This window comes from Echeneis naucrates, chromosome 18 (assembly GCF_900963305.1).
Source record: "Echeneis naucrates chromosome 18, fEcheNa1.1, whole genome shotgun sequence".
Classification (NCBI taxonomy): Eukaryota; Metazoa; Chordata; class Actinopteri; order Carangiformes; family Echeneidae; genus Echeneis; species Echeneis naucrates.
The window spans coordinates 5,657,687-5,680,093 of NC_042528.1; the positions used below are offsets into that span (position 1 = coordinate 5,657,687).

The 22,407-nt window shown below is 39.8% G+C and overlaps 1 protein-coding gene across 3 annotated transcripts; it reads left to right on the forward strand.

The window, feature by feature from the left end:
- The first annotated feature begins 1,390 nt into the window (after positions 1 to 1,390).
- Positions 1,391 to 11,087, forward strand: LOC115058692 (carboxypeptidase Z). Of its 3 annotated transcripts, none has more exons than XM_029526143.1 (11): positions 1,391 to 1,571; positions 1,964 to 1,993; positions 2,605 to 2,979; positions 4,694 to 4,918; positions 5,014 to 5,240; positions 5,361 to 5,522; positions 5,665 to 5,823; positions 6,224 to 6,359; positions 6,571 to 6,710; positions 6,952 to 7,051; positions 7,516 to 11,087. In XM_029526143.1, exons 1-11 carry the CDS (start codon positions 1,499 to 1,501, stop codon positions 7,872 to 7,874), a joined length of 1,986 nt encoding a protein of 661 aa, XP_029382003.1. In that variant the 5' UTR covers positions 1,391 to 1,498; the 3' UTR covers positions 7,875 to 11,087. The 3 variants fall into 3 exon arrangements, with proteins under 3 accessions (XP_029382003.1, XP_029382004.1, XP_029382005.1); XM_029526144.1 differs by having other exon boundaries at positions 1,392 to 1,571; positions 5,364 to 5,522; XM_029526145.1 differs by lacking the exon at positions 1,964 to 1,993 and having other exon boundaries at positions 1,397 to 1,556; positions 2,584 to 2,979; positions 4,706 to 4,918; positions 5,014 to 5,232; positions 5,368 to 5,522.
- Positions 11,088 to 22,407: the final 11,320 nt, after the last annotated feature.

The following is a 22,407-nucleotide window of genomic DNA, read 5'->3' on the forward strand; positions in this document are numbered from 1 at the left end:
TAAAAAGCTTCTTGCTTCACGTATATTTTACATATTAGCACTGATTCCAACATTCTGTCAGGGTCAGTCAGTCCTTGTGTCTTTGTGTTAGGGTCAGTTTAGTTTGGTTGTCACTTCCTGTTTTATTTTGAAGTCCGTGTCTTATCCCTGTCATCCTGTCAAGTTTCCCGCCTGTGTGATTGCCCTCCCTGCCCTAATGTGTTTCACCTTGTGTCTTCCCAGCCAAGCCGCTCCCTGCCTGGCCCTGTTTCTGGACCTGCTCCCCATTGTGTCGTTAGTTCACGTTCTATTTAAGTCTTGGTTTTCTGTTCACTCTTTGGCAGATCCTCTGTTTTGTTTGGTCTAGTTCAGTCAGTCCTGAGTCTTTGGTTTCCATTTATTAATCTCCACCTTCACCCTGCTGTCTCCAGCTCCTGCATTTGGGCCCTCACCCCTGCATTCCTGTGCCACATTCTATTGCTGTCTTGTCTATTAAGTTTTTTTGTGCGCGTAGGTTGATTATTTTAACTAAATACATTTCCATCCTCTCTCTTCTGAAACAACACCAACCGATGTAGTTGGCGTGCTCTGGATCTAGTTTATTTTCCTGATTTAGCTGAAGGATACAGAAGTATTTGTTCTTTAATTCCAGCGTGCACTGCTTCAAACCCGCTACACTCAATATATTCAGCGTTGTACCCCGGGGGTCCTATGACTGCCTGCTGAATAATGATGAATAATCATGCCTCCCATTTATGCTAATTCTGATCGGCCCAGCACGAAGGAGATAAAACTCTATAATTAGTAGAATGAGTAAAACAACACTTAGAAACAGTAGGTAGCCAAAGCAAAGTTTTTTTGTATCCACTATGTAAGTGTGAAGCTATTGTTACACGGAATAACCATAAAAATCTGTTTATTTGAATCAGGCCTCATCTGCGTCTGAACATAAATGAAGTCTGTTGGAGACATTTAGAGTCCGACTGTCTTGTGAGATGGTGTCATACTTCCAATAGGAGAAGGTCAAATTATAGGACTTCAAACAGAAAAAAAAAACAAGTAAATAAAACTTTCAGCTCACAGTCTTCTGGAAATGCTGTTTTATTATGGCTGATTCACACCCCCATGATAATTTTGCTTTCTGCAGCTGTTACTTGCTGACTGTCAGCCCATTGGTCAAACTGCGTCATGTGACTGACACTAATTAAACTCGCGGAGGATTTTAAGTGGGAAGATTAAAATAAAGCTTGAAGTTTCATTCGCAGTCAAAAATCCTCCATGCCATCTGTATTTCGAATTAAAGCGCCACATTTGTTTAATCTACTTCACATTTTCATGCGCGTCGTCACGTCGCTTCAGCTGTAAACTGAGATTTCACCGTAATGTCTGTAATAAAGGCGCTCGAAGGGAAGTTCAGCGGGAACATCTGCAAGTACGCATCAAAACACACACACACACCCTCTCAGAGTGTGTGAGGTGCCACATCAGGACGGGATCTTAGTGTTGGAAAACCAGCATCATGCTGCTGATCCTGCTGCAGTTCTGGGTCCTGGTCTCGGCTGCTCGTCCTCGGTGTGACCCGGGATTTCGAGGTGAACTTTTCTCCACTTTATTTGGTGACCTGCTGCATAGATGGGACATGGTTTCTCTTCATGTGCAGGACTCTCTTAGATTTCTGAAGTTGGATGAGATGCAGAAAAACCTTTTGACTTTTTGAAAGCTTTGCTAGGAAATGATTGTGAATATGATTGAAATTGAAGAAGTTTGAAGTTTGACGTTTTTCATATGGTATTAATATTACATGAAATCATGCTTCTCGGCCTTTTATGGATTAAGATGTATAATCCTATGAAGATGAAACATTTGAGAAAGTAAGAGCTGAGGTTGATCAGCAGACTATTTTACAGGCCACGGTGAGGCATTTCCAGAAACCACTCTGCCATCTAGTGTCTGCCAGCTAACGATATACTGATGTGTCTTGCAGGATTGTGCAAACCAACAGTGGAAGAAAAACGTGAGTAACCTTTGGGCATGGAGACTGAGTGGTGTCATACATGAGCTTGTTTCATGTTGTAGCAGCTGATCATATCTCTGAACGGTTTAAACCTCAAATGAAGTCTCTTTTTTGACTCCTGAGCCGAAAACCACTGTGACATGATACAGAGTTCAGGCCCTGAAGTCAGTCCACCCTCCCTCACGGGTCCACTGCCTGTACACTTACATCCCTGTGGATTTAGTTTGAGTCACTGTTTTTTAACAACAAAAAGGATGAGATCATAAGTCACGCTGGGTGTAGTCTTAATAGAATCTGGCCTGAAAGCCATAAAACCATCATGTGTATTTTTAGATGATCAATGGCACTATGAAATATTCAAATTCTAATTTCCAGGGATAATAGAAATATTTTGGACTAGATGATCGAAGACAGCACTGTGAGCCTGTCGAGTACATGTGTGATAGATGGCGATACAGTCCATATCTTGATCCCTTGAAATAAGATTGATAAAGTTGAGATTAATATGGGCTGTTAGCGATGAGTATCCCTTTTAAGTTTCCTGCAGTTCTTCATGCTTCTTCTGAGCAATAAGGTAAATTATTAATTTCATTTTATTTTCTCAACCTCAGCCAAATGCACAGATGTCCTGCTGTCCTACTGCGATGACATGTCCTACACTCAGACCATGTTCCCAAACATTCTTGGCCACAAGACCCGGGAGGAAGCAGAGGCAGGTGCAGAGTACCTCCTCATAAGTGTGGCTGAGTCCCTGCTTGGCGGAGAGTGCAACCCTGAGATCCGCATGCTGGGCTGCTCAGTGTTGACCCCACGCTGCGAGAAGGCAAAGGTGCTGAAGCCGTGCCGAACCACCTGCGAGGCAGTGCGTAAAAAATGCAGCCATGCTTTTGATGGGATAGAGATGGCCTGGCCCTACTTCCTGGACTGTGACCGCTTCTTTGTCAGTGAGGAAGAAGGATGTTACGACCCACTGGAAGGCCTCAAGGGTGAGAACTAAGTACAACATCATTTTTACTGTGACCTAATCTGACTTCGAGGTTTTGACTAAATTTATCCTTGTTCATGCATTTTTCAACTTTGGGTTTTGAGCCTTGACAGTTCTTTGTTTTCATCTGAGACAAAGAAAAATGTATTGCTTCGAATTTCAATAAGGCTTTTCTCTTAAGCATGTTGTCTTCAGGCATCTGGTTTGTACTAATTCTCATGTGGTTCACCTCAAAATAAAATCCAACTGGAACGCCCCATTCCCCTACATACAACCTCGCTCACACTGGGTCCTGAGGTCGTTTTCGTGTGTTTCATTGGGTGCCTGGCTTTATAAACGGTGGCCAACCTTATGTAGCAGGAATTTCTAAAAACAGATGCAAAGCACTAAAGTGAAAAGCAGGTTCCATAAGATACAAAAAAAAATCATGTGTGAGCCACATGAGAGCATGAAGGGCAGGAAGATCTGCACAGAGAGAACATATTGATTTCAGCATAGATTGATGTTTCTTGAAGCATTTGTGTGAAGTAAAAATCTGTCCGTGGCCACAACAGTCTTCAAGTCAACCAATGAAAAGAGCAAGACTGTCTTAGCCTGTAACAAAGTGTTTGACTTTATATTAAACACTTATTTTTCCACCAAATATAATGTGGCTCACATGTTTGGCAGAAGGTTGGACCAGTGTAATTATTCCAATACTCAAATTCATTTAAGGAAATGTTTATTTCTGTTCTGACATTACAGAATATGATCACAAGTTCCTCATACTGTGCAGTATGTTATTTTTTTTATACTGATATAACATCATGGAACAGATTTCCATTATTTGTCAAGTTTCAAAAAACACAGGTCATGTGTGGGTGAGACGCTATAAGTGGAAAAGCAATATGTCAGTGCTGTTTTCATTGGATGGAAAATAACATCATTCTGTTAAGAGTTGGAATTATTTTTCAGGCCAAAACGGTCACAACCTGATTTCAACTGCTTTGCTTAGTTTTACATGATACTTTGCAGGCCTAACAATTAATGAGGGTATTAGATGAAAGACTCTTAATGCTGTACTTTAACATTTGCGCAAGATACATATTTCTGAAAAGAGTGCCTAATGGTGACAAATCAATGAACACTGTTGGAAGTCCAAAACAATATTTTGTTGAGTCTTTGTTTACGCATCCACCATGTCAGTTGTGTATGGTAATACAGTTGAAATGTTTTGTTTACAGCTGGTGTATCCGGCCCTCTGAAAAGAAACATTTAAATGAATGAGTTAATGCTTTAAATAACCTACAGATACATCAAAAAAGAGATAAAGAGAGGCCCGGCTGCTGCCTGACAGATGTGGTCTTTTAGGTCATGTGAATATGGCAGTATTATAGTTTAATGTGTTCCATCTGGTTTTGGAGCTATTATTACTGGTTTCAGCTAGTGTCAAAATTTGAATACTAAAATAAGGGCAGACATCAGCAGATTTAACACTTTAATGTATCTGCTGAAATAAGCACATTCAGTTCACCAGGCTTTGGTGCTGCGCCTATCACCTTTCCAAACACTCTTCTGTTTCTGCTGTGCATGCCACGATCTTCAAACATTCTATTTATACTTTGGCAGCAAAACAAAAATGGAGACAGCATTTTTGTCTGAGAGATCTAAGATGTGGGGCTGGATGCTGAAGCTTGCTGCTGAAAACTGATAAGACATGTTTTTCTTTACAACAGAGCAAGAAGGAGAGGCCTTTGACAGCATGGAGATGTTTCCTCCTGAGGAGCCGGCGACCTCCATGCAGTTCATCTACCACTCCAATGCTCAGATGACCAGCGTCCTGAAGAAAACTGAGGAACAATGCTCCGACATAGCCAGAACCTACAGCATTGGGCGCAGCATGGAGGGCAGAGAGCTGCTTGTGATCGAGTTCTCCAACAATCCAGGCCAACATGAACTGCGTAAGTAGAGCACGCCAGCCTCGGCATAAATCTTGTGCATCCTTTTACCTTATCAAGAAAGTGAGAGCAGTAACTTTAAATGTGACCCTCTGTAGTCGAGCCAGAGATGAAGTACATCGGCAACATGCATGGAAATGAAGTCATGGGTCGCCAGCTGCTGATCTACTTGGCTCAGTACCTGTGTTCAGAGTATCTGTTGGGGAATGAGCGCGTCCAGACTCTCATCAACACCACCCGCATCCACATCCTGCCCTCCATGAACCCTGATGGATACGAGGTGGCGGTTTCCGGAATCCAGGACAATCAAGGCGACGATGAGGAGGTCAGAGGTCGATTTAAGTCAGGCTTTGGGAGATCAGCCAAGTGTCCAACACAAGGTTCATTCAGGAGATCAACGTGCTTTGCGTTTATTTTAAAACATGTTTGTCTGTGAATTTGTCAGCAGCAACGGTATGACAGTTGGAACGTCGGTCGAAACAATGCTCAGAACATTGACCTGAACAGAAACTTCCCAGATTTGACTTCCATCGTTTACAACCGACGCAGACAAAAAGGCTACCGCACCGACCACATCCCAATCCCAGACTATTACTGGTTTGGTAAGGTACAGTGTGATCTTTATTCATATATGCCAGTCAATTATATTTTAAGGCATAATTGATGTTGCAGTAGAAGCCTTATAAAACTGAATAAACTTGGATTTGTTTCGTTTGTTGGTCTGAATGACTCTTAATGCTGAAATCCAGGTTGCACCAGAGACGTACGCTGTCATGAAATGGATCCGCTCCATCCCTTTTGTGCTGTCTGCTAACTTCCACGGTGGGGACCTGGTGGTGTCATACCCGTACGATCTGTCCAAACACCCACTGGAACGCAACATGTTGTCTCCAGCACCAGACGATCAGGTAGAGTTTCCTCCTTTATTATTAACAGAAAGAAAGTTGTCGATAATTAATGGAGAAAAAAAACTATCCCCAGCTATTATAAACCAGCTATTCAAATGTTTTTGTGAATTAATATGTCATCCTTGAATTTATGTTTTGATACTTTGGTTCTTTTGGACATAAAAATTTCACCATTATAGAACCTAATGGTAATACCAATATACGTTTTTATTTTTTTTTTTTTTAGTATAGAAAGCAACAACAATCAGTTACAGACTAACAACAAGATACATTTAGCAAAAAAAAGCTGATAATCTTTCATAAAACCATAATTCAGAGTTTCATCTGTGAGGGTGTGACTTTAAATAATGTGAAAGTCAAGTAAGAAAAGAAAAATGTCACATCAATTTTTATTTTGTAGGTTTTCAAGTTTCTGGCTAAAACATATGCAAATGCCCACGAAACAATGTCCAATGAAAATGCCCAGTGTGGACCATCTGCCAGTCACAGTCAGAAAGGAATCATTAACGGAGCACAGTGGTCCAGCTTTGCAGGCGGTGAGTCAGAATAGTAAATGTTAATACTCAAACTTTGGATTTCATTTCTGCTTGATAAAATTGAAAGATGACATGGTGCCACTAGAGGCCGCTGTAAGACCAAAGATGACTAAAAATCAGGGAGCCCTGAGGTGGAGCCTCTTGAGGACAGAGGTAAGTTGTGTGTCTCACGGCTGTCTGGGTAAAACCGTTCTGTCCTGTCTCTGGTCAGGTATGCAGGACTTCAACTATCTTCACACCAACTGTTTTGAGGTGACGGTGGAGCTGGGCTGTGAGAAATTCCCCCCTGAAGAGGAGCTGGCCTTCAGCTGGCACCAAAACCATGAGGCTTTGCTCACATTTATAGAGGCAGTAAGAACAAGTTCTGATGTTCTGTTTACATTGTGAACACAAATGTGCGTTTGGTTTTTTTCTTGTCTTTGTTGACACATTAGCATTATTATTTTTTATATGTGGGCCGAGTATATACCAGAGCTACTTAATTCTCCATTATCCTATAAAAAAATTCAACCCCAAGGCGATGTTTAATGAGAGGCGTCGTATTAATTCATGAATATCAAATGCTTTATGGATGACTTTTATTGTTCCTCAGGCCCATCGTGGTATCAAAGGCATCGTAAAAGATGAGGAGGGAAATGGAATAAAAGGTGCACAGATATCAGTCAAAGGAATACGACATGATATCACCACAGGTGCTGAAAATCATCTGCTCACAAGATACATTCATTCTTTTCCTTTTTCTTTTTTTTTCAGACTAATGTTCATTGTATTAGTTAAAAAACAAAACTTTAGATTCTTCAGTTATCTGACATTGGTTTGTGTGAGGTAGATAGTCATGGTCATAGTCGTCCTAGCCTAGCTCTATTAGATTCTGACTGGTACTGCAGCGTGTTACTGCACAATTTAGTTGTATACATCAGAGAGAGTAAAGCAGCTGAAAAAAGAGTAGTTCCAAGGAAAGGGACAGCTAGATAAAGAGGTTCAATCCAGTGTGTCCTTTGAGTGATACTGGGTGATTTTAGTGGCCATTTTCTGCTTGACCTTCTGTGTTACACTGACTGAGTGCCTTACACAATGACCTGAACTATTACTTTAGATAAGCTGCAGAAAGGGGAGTGCCCCATTTAAAACACTGTTTTTCTGTCTCTTGCCCCAGTTGAAAACGGAGAATACTGGCGCATCCTCACCCCTGGCATCCACATTGTGGTTGCCTCGGCCCCGGGCTATGAGAAAGCCATGAAGAAGGTTCACTTGCCCCCTCGTATGCACACGGCAGGTCGAGTGGACTTTGTGTTGAAGAAAGCTGCGGAGGAGCTGGACATGCAGAAGGAGGATGCCATCATCCTACCCACGGATTCCTATGATCGCTTCGATCCTTACAACCAGTATGAGCGCTACACCCTGATGGCTGATCTGAGTCAGCAGCCTGTGCAGAGAGAGGAGAAGCCCTGGTGGTGGAGCTACTTTGCCCAGCCAGGTGGACCCACCCCCACCTGGCTGCTGAAACACTACTAGAGCTTTAAGAGAAAGTGGAAGCAGTTTCTATACATACAACAGTATTCACACAAACCAGGAGATCGTTTAAAGGATGTGCTGCTTTTTACTGTGGTCTCTCAGCATAAAAGTGTAAAGCTAACTGGCTGGTAGCACTTTGAGGCGTGTTAATGAAAAAAAATAAAAATAAGCATCTTTAATCTACAGAAAGGTAAGACAGGGTTTTACTATGGGCCCTAAGTCTTCTAACCACACAGCTTCAGTATGCAACCATGATCATATGCAAAGTTGTTAAAAACTTACATCTGTATTTTCCAACAATTTACAGTATAAATAAAGAATTTAATATCGTCACATGGTGAATTCCAGCTACACATAACTTCATTTCCTTTACATCTCATACTTAAGTTTACTCAGACGATTTTTGTATTGACCTGCTTTACAAACCTCATCCAATAAGTCTTATTGGTTATGACGAGGTAAGGCAGGTAGGTAATGACCAAAAGTGACCACTAGAAGGCAGGCTATATTAGCTTCTGCCCAGGTCAGTACAAACCATGTAGTATTATAGTGCTGGTGAGTCCTTGGTATAATGCTGACTGAGGGTTTTGTAGGATTCAAATGCTGTAAAGATTCATTTAATAGAAACTGAAATGATCATGGATGTTATATTCAAGTTTATGTTTTATTCCACATAGTTAATCGAATGTTTAGTTAGAATATTTCAACCTCATGCATGCGTTTAAGAGCCTTGAATAATTTAAATTAAATACTGAGTGGAGGTGGATGGATAAACCCAAAGATATTAATGATTGGAGAGTATAAAAGTATGTTCACAATGTTTGGAAAAAGTTATAGGTGCCACCTCAGACCAAGTCAAGACATCAGCATAAATTAGGTGTACAGTGGAGGAAGCACAACAAACAGAAAAGGATCTAAAAAAGATAAATAAAATAAAATCGGGCTCAGGGGGATTTACAAAACGCAAACATATGATTTGATGCCAAACTAAGTCAGCAAAACAGCAGAGGAGAAACCACCATGTACTGTAGGTCTGCAAAACCCTGTCCTAGTAGAACACGAGAGGATGGTGGAAAGCTTTCAGTGTAATGTCAGATGGCATCAAAAATGTACTTTTCAATGACCTGAAAGTCTGTTTCAAATAGTGGAATTCATGCTGTATGGTAAAGGCATCACAGTGCCTGGAAATTGTTGTTGTCATGACTGGAAGGATAATGTTCTCCATACTATTCATGGCTCCTTGGCAAAATGAATAGCAGCCTCCACTTGCATAGGCAACTTTAACTTTAGGTCAAAGTCTCTATAGAAATATTTTAGGTTCAGTTCAACACTACCGCTCAGGCTCCCTCCTGTTTAACTCTGGACACACTTGATAAAATTCGGGAAGATTAAACAAATATTCACGTTTAAACTTAAGTTTTTTTTGTGTCACTTATTAAAGAAGAGATTATGTTCATTGCTGAACACATTTACCACTTTTTGGGAATGTTGAAATTTGACGTTGCCGTCAAAATAATCCCTCCCACTGAGAGTCCAGAGTGACAGGACTGAAGCCCAAACCAAACCAAACACAGTGTCAGGTGGGTCTGTACCACTCTCTGCATGAAGGAATGACTAGATTGACTTGTCACATGCTCTTTAGCGAGCATACGACAATCCCATCCAGGATTGACCCTGTTTGCTTTTCTGAGGCCAGTTCCTTGAGCTGCCCATGTCAGGTGGGGTGCCAGGTCACCAATTACTTGGTGAGGCTGAGAAAGTAGCAGAGAGCTGCCCTGAACTGCCAAGTTGTATTAGCATTATGATGCTGGCGAGTAGGTAAGTAATGCCTCATTTCAGTTCACTGAGCCTGCTCTGTGCTCTCAAAGGAGCTTTACTACACTTATGTCCCTCCTCCAGATCAGTTTGTAACTATGACTATTTATGAACACTCGCCATGTGAATATGGTGTCATTAGGTGCCAGTATCACAGCAAGGGTAGGCGAAATAAATTCAAGTAAATTACTATCAGACATTCCCATTTTGAATGAGGCTTCAATGAGTTATCTTTGTTTGAATTAAGCAAGCAAACAAATTTATGTGGAGAAAAAAGAGCCTTTAGTTCAAATAAAATGAGTTCATTGGAGGGGTCTGATCTGGCCTTCAACAGGTGTATGTATTGTTCGTGCTGCTGTCTCTGTGCGGATGTAACTCTATTCTCTTTTTATGATCCTTGCTGGGTTGATTCACTGAGCCCTGCTGAACATCTGTAATTGCAAAAACAGCATTTCATTTCCCAATAATGGCTCAATGTCAAGTTCAATTCAGTCTGGTTGTTAAGCGGCAGCAATTACTGAATCATACATGTGCAGACAACTCCTCCAGTGGGTGATAATAAGCCACTTTCTTTGTTACAGACCCTGAACAAACTCGAGGGGAGAACACGTGAAGCAAAGATAATGTGAGCAGTGGAGCGTGAGTGTATACAAAACCCCAGCAAGCGTTCTTGTAGAAAACCCCTCAGCTATGACAAACGCAGGTCCGACTGGGTTAAGGTGATTCCACTGTAATAGTGCTGGGATCTCTAACCACAAAAGAATCTAACAATAGAAAATACAGCTGCTTGTTTGAGGAAGTCACTTCCCTTTGAAAGTCAGAAGTTGCTCCCAGTTTGATTGACTGCTCGTGTTTATGAACTTGGGAGGTACATTGAGGATTTGAGAGTTTCTTTGTGGCATTTCTTTGTTGGTTTGTTTGGGGTTTCCTCTTCAGCGTGACGGTCAGAGGTCACTGTACAAGGCCACACAGGCTTAACTTTGACCTACACGCTCTGAGAAAGAATTACTTTGTTTGTTGACATATTTTCCCAGAGTTTGATTGTGTTCATTTGTTTAGACTTTTTTACTGAGACGCTCTGATAGTCTCATAAAGAGGGTTCAAAGGGGCGCTGTTATTTAAAGAGGTGGCATCTGTTCATTTAGCCTCAGGCCTTGTCTGGTGGCACAGGGCCATATTTCTAGAAAAAATAAGGGTTTACATTTTCATTAATAAGGCAATATTTTTGAACATCTAATTTTGTCAGATCAGTGTGTTTGTTGTTGCCATGTGTCGTAATTTTCTCTGTCACAGTCTAGCATGCTAAGATTTGTTCCAAATAGCTCCAAATGTACAGCTGAGGCTCATGGGAATGGCCACATAACTACTAAGATGACAGAAATCATTAGAGTTCAGCCAGATGGGGACATAAATACTATGTGATATAACAATAGTCTGTTGAAATCGCAGAAGGCTTTTTGGATGTAAGCAAAATAAATCAATCTGGGATGAAGCCCTGAAGTCCTAGTTGTCATTTTGGATTTTTGCCATACCTTCTATAATAGTATTTTATAATCTGCTCTCCTTCATTGTATCCCAAAGAACAGAAAATGTAGCACAAACATATAGCGAGTATTTTAATGTTACTTTCTGATTTTGAGAATTTAATTGAATTTAATCAGCTGGCTAATACAGATTGGTTCTATTAGATGTTTGTTTATTTGAAAGAAAATAAATAAAATGTAATCCACAGGTCCAAAATCCCTCGCAGGTTTCTGTTGAGTGATTGCGGGAAGCTGAAACCTCTGCTTAGGTCACCACAGTCACCCAGCCTCTTCCATACGTTCATCTCTTTTACTGGTTTTCTACAAATATTAAATGTTTTCATGTAAGACAGATCAGTTGCCTTAGATCCCTGCTTTGTGTACGTCTTCCCTGACTCTAGGTTAACTGTGCACAAATGATTTCTCTTCACACTTTATAAAATGATTTATTAGCTGTGGTTAATCTGAGCTCACTCAATGATTTATTGCAATGTCTGCATTTATCTTTCTGTGAAATCTAATTCTCCAGCTGACAACATAGAACAGGCCAAGTTAACCCAGCAGAGATACACTTGGACAGTCACTGAAACATTAGAGCACAATGACTCAGGACCCAAAAGGAAAATTACAGAATAACTAAAGCAGTTAAAAAATATATAAATTAAATAACTGTGGGGAATTAGACAAACATGGTCTTGGTGGGAAATACTTGTAAATTTGTTATTTTGCTCTCCAGGGATCAGTGTGAACATTTCTCTTAGAACAGCAGTTATACGATCGCCCTTCTGGATCCCATTTATAAGATGACTGACTGAACTCTCCTTTAAAATTATGTTTAAAAAAAAACATTTTTTTACGGCTCCTGTCACGTGATGGTGAAAAATTAAGCCGATATTTGTGTCTCTGACGTGTCTTCCCCGTGGATGTAATGTTATATAAAAAAAATAAATAAATAAAGCCAAAGTAATTAATTTAAAATAGGCCAGAAATAATTATTTCTGATAACACGATGGATTTTCGTCCGTTCCGGTACGTTTCCAAGATGGCGACCGTCGAAAAGGCGTTTTAAATCGCTCGGTGCGTCGCACGTTCTCTACGGAAGTGTTTACAGAATATTTACCTCCTGAACTGAAGCCGTTTTGGGCTTTTTCAGTCCTTAGCGGACTTTTTACGGTGGCCTAGTTAGCAATGTTGAAGCTAATGTTGGCACTCTGCTGTCCAGGAAGTCGTCAATGGACAAGGAAGTTCAACATTTGAGAAAAGAGCTCCTTTTCCCTGCAGACGTCTCCGGATGTCGCAGGTAAGACTCATCTTTGCCTCCAGTTTGCTCACATTTTTAGTGACTGTTTGATTCAGTTGTTTGGTTTTCCGGCAGTACAGATAACGTCTGTAAAAAAAACAAACAAACAAAAAGAAAGCTCCAAGAAAGGCCACAATTCAGCAGACAAATGTAGATAACTTTTGTTGGCATTTTCTACTTGATCTTTAATAAGATTGGGAATATGAAGACTTTCAGTTTGTGGGATTAATCAACTTTGAAGGTCTGCAGCATCTGAGCTTTGTGTGTGTGAATATAGATAATCTGACCTTTATTGTTCCTCTGTATTTTTTTTATTTCTTATTCTTAATGATTGGTTTGGTGACTTCTGGTCAATAATCCCATTGCTGCTGTTATAGATTGTAGTTTAGAACCTATTGTAACTTTAAAGAGGTTTTTCTTTTAACCCTAATGAAACTGAATTCATGTCACTGTGTCATCATGAGGGCAGAAAGCTGTGAATGGAAAGACACTCTGAAATCATACTCTTTCATTATTCCTCAGTGTCTGTTGTTCCCGTCAGTGAGCCATGTTGTTGCACCACTTCACATGCTTCTTCTGCGGTTTATTTAGAGTTGGTAACACATACTGTACTCATTCCAGCTGCTGTAAACATGCCACCAAATCTGAAACTGAAAATAGCCTCCCACAAATGCACTATTGACTCATGTTTGGGCAATCTATATTGTCTGCTGGTCGTTTTTTGGATATTTTTTTGCCTGTGGGCTTTGGGCTGATTGCCATATACAGGCAAGGGAAATTAAGTTTTGACAGTGAACATGAACTGACACTTATTTGTGTTTGTTTGTTTTTAAATGGATAGTAGGGTTAGTACAGAATCCCATAACCCTCGTTATGAATGTTTGTAGTTGTCAAATCCCAGTATTAAGATTATATAATCCCTCACTATGATGCATGTTCATGCTGTTTGCATATGTACATATGTTAAGTGGAAAATCATTTTGCCTTGTTTTTGGGGCTTTTTAACTAAACTTAAAGAAAATAGCTATCTTCTTGGGAAAATAAAAGAAGATGAATGTTTTCGTGCTTTTAGTCAGCACTCCTCACACAGCAGGGGATCCTCCCATGCGAGTTATTCTCAGCAAAGCTCAGTCTAGACAGCCAAATTTAAGGCCAGAATAAAACATAAAACACAAAACACAATTGAAATAAATGTTCTTGATCTTAATGCACATTATGACTGCGTCCTAGGGATAAAACACTTAAAAGTCAGTCATGAAGAAGAGAAAGCCTGAGGGCACTTAAGGTTGGGTACATGGCTTTGATGCACCCAGCTACTTTAGCTGTCATGCAGCAATATCTCAGAGCCTTTGCTTATGCTTGACTTAAGCCATTTAGCAGTGCTATGGTTAACTGAAACCGACAAAACTTCTGATTCTAGCCTGATCTTGGAATAACACCCTTGGCGATTGTGAAGCTGTCTTTGCCCATTTCATCCAGTGTAGTCCCACAGCTGCATTTGTAGCTCACATAGATGCAGAAGGAGATGCCTTACGATGCTACAACTGTTGCCCAGAGAATTAAATCAAATGGAAGAACATTAAGAAGAGAAATCAGATCTGGCTGACAGCTGTAGAAAGAGGGATTGTACTTGTACTACTGCTTGAAGAGAGCATCAGATTAAAGGGCGCGGAAGTGCCATCCTATAAATAAAATAAGATAGCGTTTGGCCACTTGAAGCCAATGGGCTCTCCAAAGGGTAAAGTGTTGGATGATTTTAATGGATATTTGCCACGAGTTGCTCTTTGCACAGTTTAGTTGCCCAGAATCTGTGCAGCGTAACATCACTGGCTGATGAGATGTTTACAGCTGAATAGAAACATGAACACTGGGCATGTGAGAAGTCAAATCTGCTCATGACACTGAACAAAATTTCACTGAACATCACAGACACAATGTAACTGGAGAATAGAGTATGTAATATGGATAGCAGAAGCAAAAATATGGAAGACAGTAGACAATTTCTATACGTATGCTTTTACCTTGACCAAAAGATCCTCAGTCAGATCCATAGAATAAATAAGAATAAGAATAAATAGAATATACATAATGACTTCTGAGTATTCTAAATTTAGCATTTTTAAGACATTGCAAACTGAAAACTAGTTTGGGGTCAATGTGTCCCTTGAATGATTGCCTGACTCCCTCTGACATTGGGTTACTAGTATCTATTTTTAACACATTGCAGGATTTGTATTTCTGTGCTGATGTATCTTTTCAGATATCAGACATCAGAGTGCAGCACCCAGACAATCTGTAAAACAAATGTAATTTATAAAGGCCACTGTTTCATCACCACATGCCCATGTGAACAAGTTAATTAGGCATAGTCCTGTGCACATGCACTTTAAACTTGTATTAGCAATCAAAAGAGATCTTTTGCACGGGCACCAAGCTAACTATGTGATGATAAATCTTCTATGGCACGAGGTAATTTCTCATTGCTCTTTAAAGATAGTAGAGAATGTGGCAGATAACTGCTTGAAGCCTTTGCGAGTCAGCAGCGGCTAAGCTAAATGTGGCAGCAAGTGTCAGGCCAAATCAATACACGCTTCCCAGGATTCCTTTGGTGCCATAATCCAGGCTGTGGTGGGCACTTACCCTGGGGAGGCTTGGCTTCTTGTTTTCTTGCCCTGTTTTTTCATAAGCAGCTGCACTTATGGATATGACAGCACTGAGCACAAGCTAATTATCTAAAAGAAAAAAAAAGAGTTTGTGCTATAAACCTCTTAGCTCATATCTGAGGCACATTTAAATCTCTCTTCCCAACAGTGGGCAGCTAGCTGGCCTTGTGAAATGGGTGGAAATTTAATTATGACCCTAACCCTAACCCTGTGTAGAGATGATTTTTGTGTACATTTTTCCTTTTATATGTGGAGTTTTGGTGAAATGTTTCACCTCAGTTATTCGTTTATTGAGTGAACTACATTTTACAGCTATTTCTTTGAGAGGCTCCTGATGTCTTACAGCTGATTTCACAGATCCCATTAAGCCATATTCTTGTGTTATCTGCTTTAAAATAACAGAGATAATCCTGGCATCAGGCTAATCAACCATGAATTGAGGAATCTCCCGGACTAACTGGATTCTGCTTTAGCAAGTTAACATATGATGTGTAATGTCCAGCAGTAATGTGAAAAGTTTAGTTTTGATCCAATTTTGTATCAAATTATTCAGGATAAAACCTAAAAATAATTTTTAATTAACATAAAGATGGACTTCTGACTAATCTTGAATCATTCTTTTTTCTTTTTTACAGGAGCTGCAAGACCTGGGATTCCTCCTTCACTTACCAGGAGAGATCACTGAATCCAGGGCGAGGAATTGCAGGAGTGCGAGCGAGGATTTCCAGAACATCGCATCCTCCCTTGTAAGCGGCACTCACCTACTTAAGCCATCAGCTGCAGTCATTAAAAATGTAAAATTAACGTTTTTAAAGCGGAACATGATTCTGCTTTGTGCTCAGGAGGCAGTGATCCATGAAGCCTGCATATGAAATGCATTTGGTCATCCCCCTGGCAACAGGGAAGGAAAAGGTGCATTGAGTGAAACAGGAGCGGATTGCTTTTATTCTTTATTTAGAGAGTTATTCTAGACACTGAGTCACAGACGTGCTGCAATTGAGGCTGTTGGAAGGAAATGTGGAAGGCTCATGTCTCTGTGGGGAGGGTATGAAATGCAATCATGGTTTGTTATTTGCCTTAAACATTATTTTAAATTGTAAATATAGTCACATTCAGGTTGTTGACGTTATTTTCCTCTAGGAACAGTCTGGTAGCAGGATCAACACAAAACTCATCACAAAAACCAACAGATTTTTTTTTTCACCTTGTCATTAATGCAAATATGAAACAAGCGAGCAAACAGAATGAAATGTGCTCTTGTTCACACAAATGTTTGGCCCTTGGCTGTGGCCTTATAACTTAAATGTAGTCGTATTAATGTGTTCCGGTTGTGTTGGGTGTAATGCGTTCCATATTGTCAATTTCCTGCGTAAACAGTGTATCCAGTTCCTTCAGGATTTAGTTTGAATTGTCCTCTGTGTTTTGGAGTCCAACAGATAAATCAGCCTGCTGATGTTGTGTTACTGGCTCATTTTATTATGAACAGCTACACATATATCAACCAGTATAGAGGGAGGTACTACAGCAGATAATGCCAAATATAATTGTTTATGTATAAACTAACCATGGACTTAACAAGCTTATCTAATGAGCAAGATAAGCCAGTTCAACATCAAAATGTTAGCAATCTGACTTAAGTATTCAGGCTTTCTCAGCTGAGTTTTGTGCCCACAACATGTCTTGGTAAGAAGGAACAAAAAAGCTAAACAAAAAACAAGACGTTTTGGAAACCGCAAATTTTCTGGAGCTTTCAAGTACCATTTGTTCTCATAATGGCAAATACTATTGTAGAATATTATATTATCCTTGATAAAAATGTGCCAACAAGGAATAATACAGTGATAAAATACTTTGTGCTTCGACTAAGTAGGTAATTTGTGCCTGTTGTGCATTATGGTTCTAAATCTCTCATGGGTTACCTCCACTCATCAGCACAACGTTAACATTTCATTACAGCTTCCTGAAGTTCCTACTAAGGACCCGAGAATTTAAAAGCACAAATCATTTCCCCTTCTTGTCATCATCAATCATAATTACACAACAATTTCTTCACCTTGGATCAATTTGTGCCATTGAGATCAAACAGCAGTGCTAATGGGCACCCAGACTTCTCGAAAGGTAATCTATATCATGTGGTGTGAGCAGCAGCCTTTCAAGCCTCCAGCCTGCTTTCGCTGTGTATTGTTTGCCACTGAAACAGTTTTCCCCTGCAGCTAAAATGTAAATATATTCTTTTTCCACATGGTTGATCACTCTTCTTGGCAGATAAGTTGATCATCATGGCATGTTCTGACACAAAAACTAACCTGTGGGTAATTTTGAAATAAATATTTGAATATTGGTTAATAGAAGTATCTGCTTTTTAAATGTAGTTACTTCCCTAATCACTATTGACAAGTGAACAAGCTCTAATCATCATTGTTTCACTCACAACACAAACTGGGTTTTCAAAGGTTTCACCCACGGCACAATTACATCTAATTACTCTCATCACTGGAGTCAATGAAGGGCTCTTTTTTTCAACCAGCTCTGCCTGAGACAGGATGCTCAAAGCATTGTGTGGATGTTGTGGAGACGGTGGTTAGGAACATGCACAATATCAGAGCAGTTGGATTGAAAAGGGTAATGTTGCAGTGGGCATGGCTTTACACAAACAGGCATTTAGCATCCTCACACTCATAAACAGCCACAGTCTGTAAAACGCCAGGAAATAGATGATTCAAAGATTACTGATCCAGTCAAAAGTTCAGTGCCAGTTGTTTAAAAACTAGGTGGTAAACTGAAAACTTACATTTTCTAAAGGTAATTGATGAAAATCTTTATTTGGGATGGTTTATTTTGTCTTTTTTTTTTTTCCCAGGAAAATTTGGCCTTTTAATGACTCTTTCAAAAAAAGTTGTGGCTGTTTTCCCCAGTGCTGCCATTTTCCCTATGAAAATTTTTTGGAGAATGACAGACAACGTAAGATGAACATTTAGGCTGAGTAAATCTTTTTTTTTTGCTATAGAATGGGACCCAACACTTGAGACAATGAGTGAAAGATCAATTGTCGGACTCTTCAGACAATTCCGTGACATTTTTCCAAATTGTTTTAAACCACATTATAGAGTCAGTGTTAAAAAGGCATTAGCATGCATACCCAGGAGGTGTAACACAATAGTGTTGGGAAATACTGTAAGAAACAGACTGCAGCAGATGAAAGAGCATGAGCCCATCACTCTGCCTTACATGATGTGTTTGTAGTTAGCAGGAGGAGGTTGTCTCTTACCCCCATGTAAGCACCCTGTCACTTTAAACTAACAAGATGTGAAATTTTGCTGTTTGACTGCTGAGAATGCTAATGCCTTGGAAGTTGTATCCTGTGGCTCTTTGGGCTCAAATCAAACCCAGAAAGGCACAAAGAAGAGCCAAGAAGCAGCAATGCCCACTTGAGAAAGGCTGGTAATGTAATCATAGGGATCACAGAGCGGGGACAGGCCCGACACTGTGCGCACAATTCATTTTTTCGTTCTTGACTGTTATTGCTTAGAAGAGCTCTGTAAAGTGAACAGTCTGGGTGGTCTGTCTTTTCATGAATTCTTCTTCAGCTTTGAACACATGACACCCAACGATCATTAGGTCAATCAGCAGTGTACCCTGGGTGTAAAAATCAAACCAAGTCTGGCCTCGTCCATTCTGGGTCAGTTGGTGTTAACAGTTAGCAGATGAAATCACGTAATGTCATAGTCAAGCATTAAATCCTTAGATCCAGCCATTCTGTGTTTTTTTTTTTTTTCTCAGTTGTGTTCCCTTTCCTAAACAGTTGTCTTTTGCAATGTTCTCTATTTGCTATTTTTGAGCATTACAGGACAAACTGTGCTAGTGGCTGTACGTGTTTACTTCGGTACAAAAACATGCAGCAGTTGGTATCAGGAGCTACAGTCTCGTCCCTTACCAAAGCTCCAAAACAAAAAGCAAACAAAAACTATTACAACTGCAAAATTGCAGACAGTTTAGGTTTTGAGTGCATCCAACCCCTTTTTGAAATCCTTTGCCACTGTTCATGTGCGTTCATAATAGGCCCCAGCCATGTATATTATGTGATTCATGATGATAATGATCATTAAATAACCTCTGGTGAGTCCTAACATAACAGCCATTCAGTAATGAGTATTAACCATTGTTTTGTTGATGATGATGGCAACAGTCTCTGTGACTGAGATCATGATTACACATGATCAACAAAATGATTCAGTTTGTTTGTCATCTCCACAAATGTTCTCAAAGTATGCAATCATCAACACTATTTGTCATCATTGTGTATTTAAAACAGGCCCTCAGGTCCATGTCACTACAAATATGCCTGCTTCACAAACACCAGAGTGGACCTTCGGCAAGGGAATGTGTTGGCCTTTTGGAAATGTTTGAAGTTACATGTGAATACTGTAGCAGTCAGTTTGAGAAGACTTACAATGGCCTGAATACTTCTTTCAAAACACACTGCAGAGAGAAATCTTTAACTATGACTGCTGCACTAAAGTGGAGGAGTTGACAACCAAGATTTTTTTTTTTTATTAATGTACCAGGTGGTTAAATATTAATGTGAAAACAAGCCATGTATTTATTGTACTACTTGAAAATGTGAATAGAATTAACATGACCATAATCTTTCATATTGCAGCCCCCCCCCCCAAAAAAAAAAAAAAAAAAACAATTTTAAAACATCTGTCTAAACAGCTTTAATATTTTAAAAGCTCTGATTTACTCACAACACAGTTTATGCATCAAATCTCAACCAATGACCAAAAAAAGAGATGCATATAGCCACGACTGTTTAGTTTAGTGACTGTTGAGTTTAACAGCAGGAGGAAAATCAAGAAAATTGTGTTTGCTTATAGTTATCAAAAACCACAAAACAAGAGTTTTTTCCTTATGGACACCTCTGGCTGAGATTTGGCCTTCGTGAACTCAGCATTTCCATGAAATCTTTTACACCAGGTTTTATACTTGCTAGACTGACCTGTAGTGAGTAAATAACCTGTTGTAAAGACTTAATTTTGATCATTCCACTTCCTCCTCAATGAGGAATGAGTGGTTTTTAATTTCCAAATGTGTGGACGTTTAATGAGGCCTAAGACATTTTATTCTCCTGCTTTAATGCTGTCTACAAAATTGTGTGCTGCTGAGTGTAATCATGCAGTGCTGGCACCGACACACTCTGGCGGCAGCAAGGCAAAAACCTGCAGTCCAGAACTGCTCCACTTAAGGGAGGCTGACGTGAGAGGAGCAGACAGGCGAGAGTGGAGGGCCCTCCAGTCATGCAAAATGCAAAAGAAATATGACTTTATTACAGCTCCCTAATGGTGACATAACAATCTGTTCAGCCACTTCTCTCCAAATCTCAAAGCATTTGCAGAGAGTGCTTTGTCCTCCAGAAGAGGGTGGGTTCTAAAGTCCTTCTTTAGGAATGAGTATAAGCACAATCGAGTTTGAAATACAGACCATCTGTTACAGCTTTTATTAATTAATTTATTTTTTATAAATTTGCTAAATTTTTCTCGACATTAGAGGGATAAATGGTCCTCAACAGGCAAAAGAAATTCACAACAAACTGTTGATCACTTTGTCTGTGCTCACTGTGATGTTTCTCTGAAGTGCAGTAATTACCACCATGAATCCATCTGTTTCCCTCTAATGCTTTTGTGCATAAGAGGAAATTATTTCTTGAGAAGTAACAGTTTATCCATCCGCTGTTTACCAGCATATCAAGCCTCAAAAACCAAATGATGATTAATTTTGGCCAGGAGGCTTCTCTGTTGCCAACAAATGTAAGTTTCTGTAAAACCACAAATTGTCTTTTTTTTACTGTTGTGAGTTGTTAATTAAATTTATGATACAACATGTAAGTAAGCCTCTGGTGGATTTGTATCTTTGGATTGTCTACAGAGTTGGGCAACTTGTTTCCTCCATTTCCATTCCTTATGCTAAGCTAAACTAAACGTGCAATCTTTGGAGCTCACCTCTTTAAACTTTATTGCCACATATCACTCCATGAAGGAAACTGTCAACTTTAAACTGTTTTCAGGTCAAATCTGGGATCTCTCTAAAGCCCAATATTGCGGATCAAGTACTAAAAGTAGTTTTGTGTCTTTTGTTTTCCAGCAAAGGCTTGAGACATGCACAGCAAATTTCATGTTAGTTTCTGTCAGTTGAAATGAATCTTACCCTGAACAAGTCCAAATATGAAATGTTTTCATAGTTCTCTGGTCACAACCCTTTCAGGACAAGGGTACAATAGTTCACTACTGGCACCCATGAATAAATCTTTAACCAGAGCACTTTGCAGCTATCTATTTGTGGATTTGAAAGGAAAAATAAAATAAACAAAAACTCTCTGTTTCTCCTTTGTAGGGTTGTGGAATTAAAGTGGTGAATAATACATGGCTGAAAGCATCCGTCATCTCTCCGAGCTGCATCTTCTTTTGGACACATGGGGATTTGGAGGCAAGTAAGCACAGATATTTATGAATCATTGTTTGACACGAGGAACAGATGCTGCCGAGTCACCTCAGTACTTCACCTTTTACTTTTCTGGTATTGAACTTCTACCTCTAATAGAAGATAAAAACAGGACTTTTAAGTTACTTGCTGATGTTACATTACAAAACAAATGAACTAAAAAAGTTTTCTGAAAGCAAAAAGTTTGAGACCAAAACTTGGGATTTACCTTAGGAGAGGTGGATTATTGATTTATTGAGTGCAGATATGAGCAGACTGAATTAGTTAAACTCTTTAATATAATCGTTATTTAAGATGAGAAATAGGAATCTGTCCTCATTCAGTATGTTGTTGTCCAGGCTGTTGATCTTCAAGACGAGTCAGAGTGAAATGTCACTGAAATCCAGACGTTTCTGATATATATCTGAATTGACAGACATTTGTCAACAGTCTGAAGCGGCTGTGAACTGTGGCCTTTTCGACACATCAGTCATCTTTGCTGATAAGTGATGTTGACAGCTGCGTTAATAGTATAGCATTGGCTCAGATAGTAGATGACAGGTTGTATGTGAATCTTTTGCGCGGCCAATCATGATGCTGATGGGAGCTCTACCTCGGGCTGCTGTCATGCTGGATCCACTTGTTGCCTGAAATGTGCTGTGTGAATGATGCCTGAGCCTCTGTCACCATCGAGACCACATAGAGTGTTGTGATGCATAGACATTTACAGACGTAATCTAGCTGGTCGGTGTGCA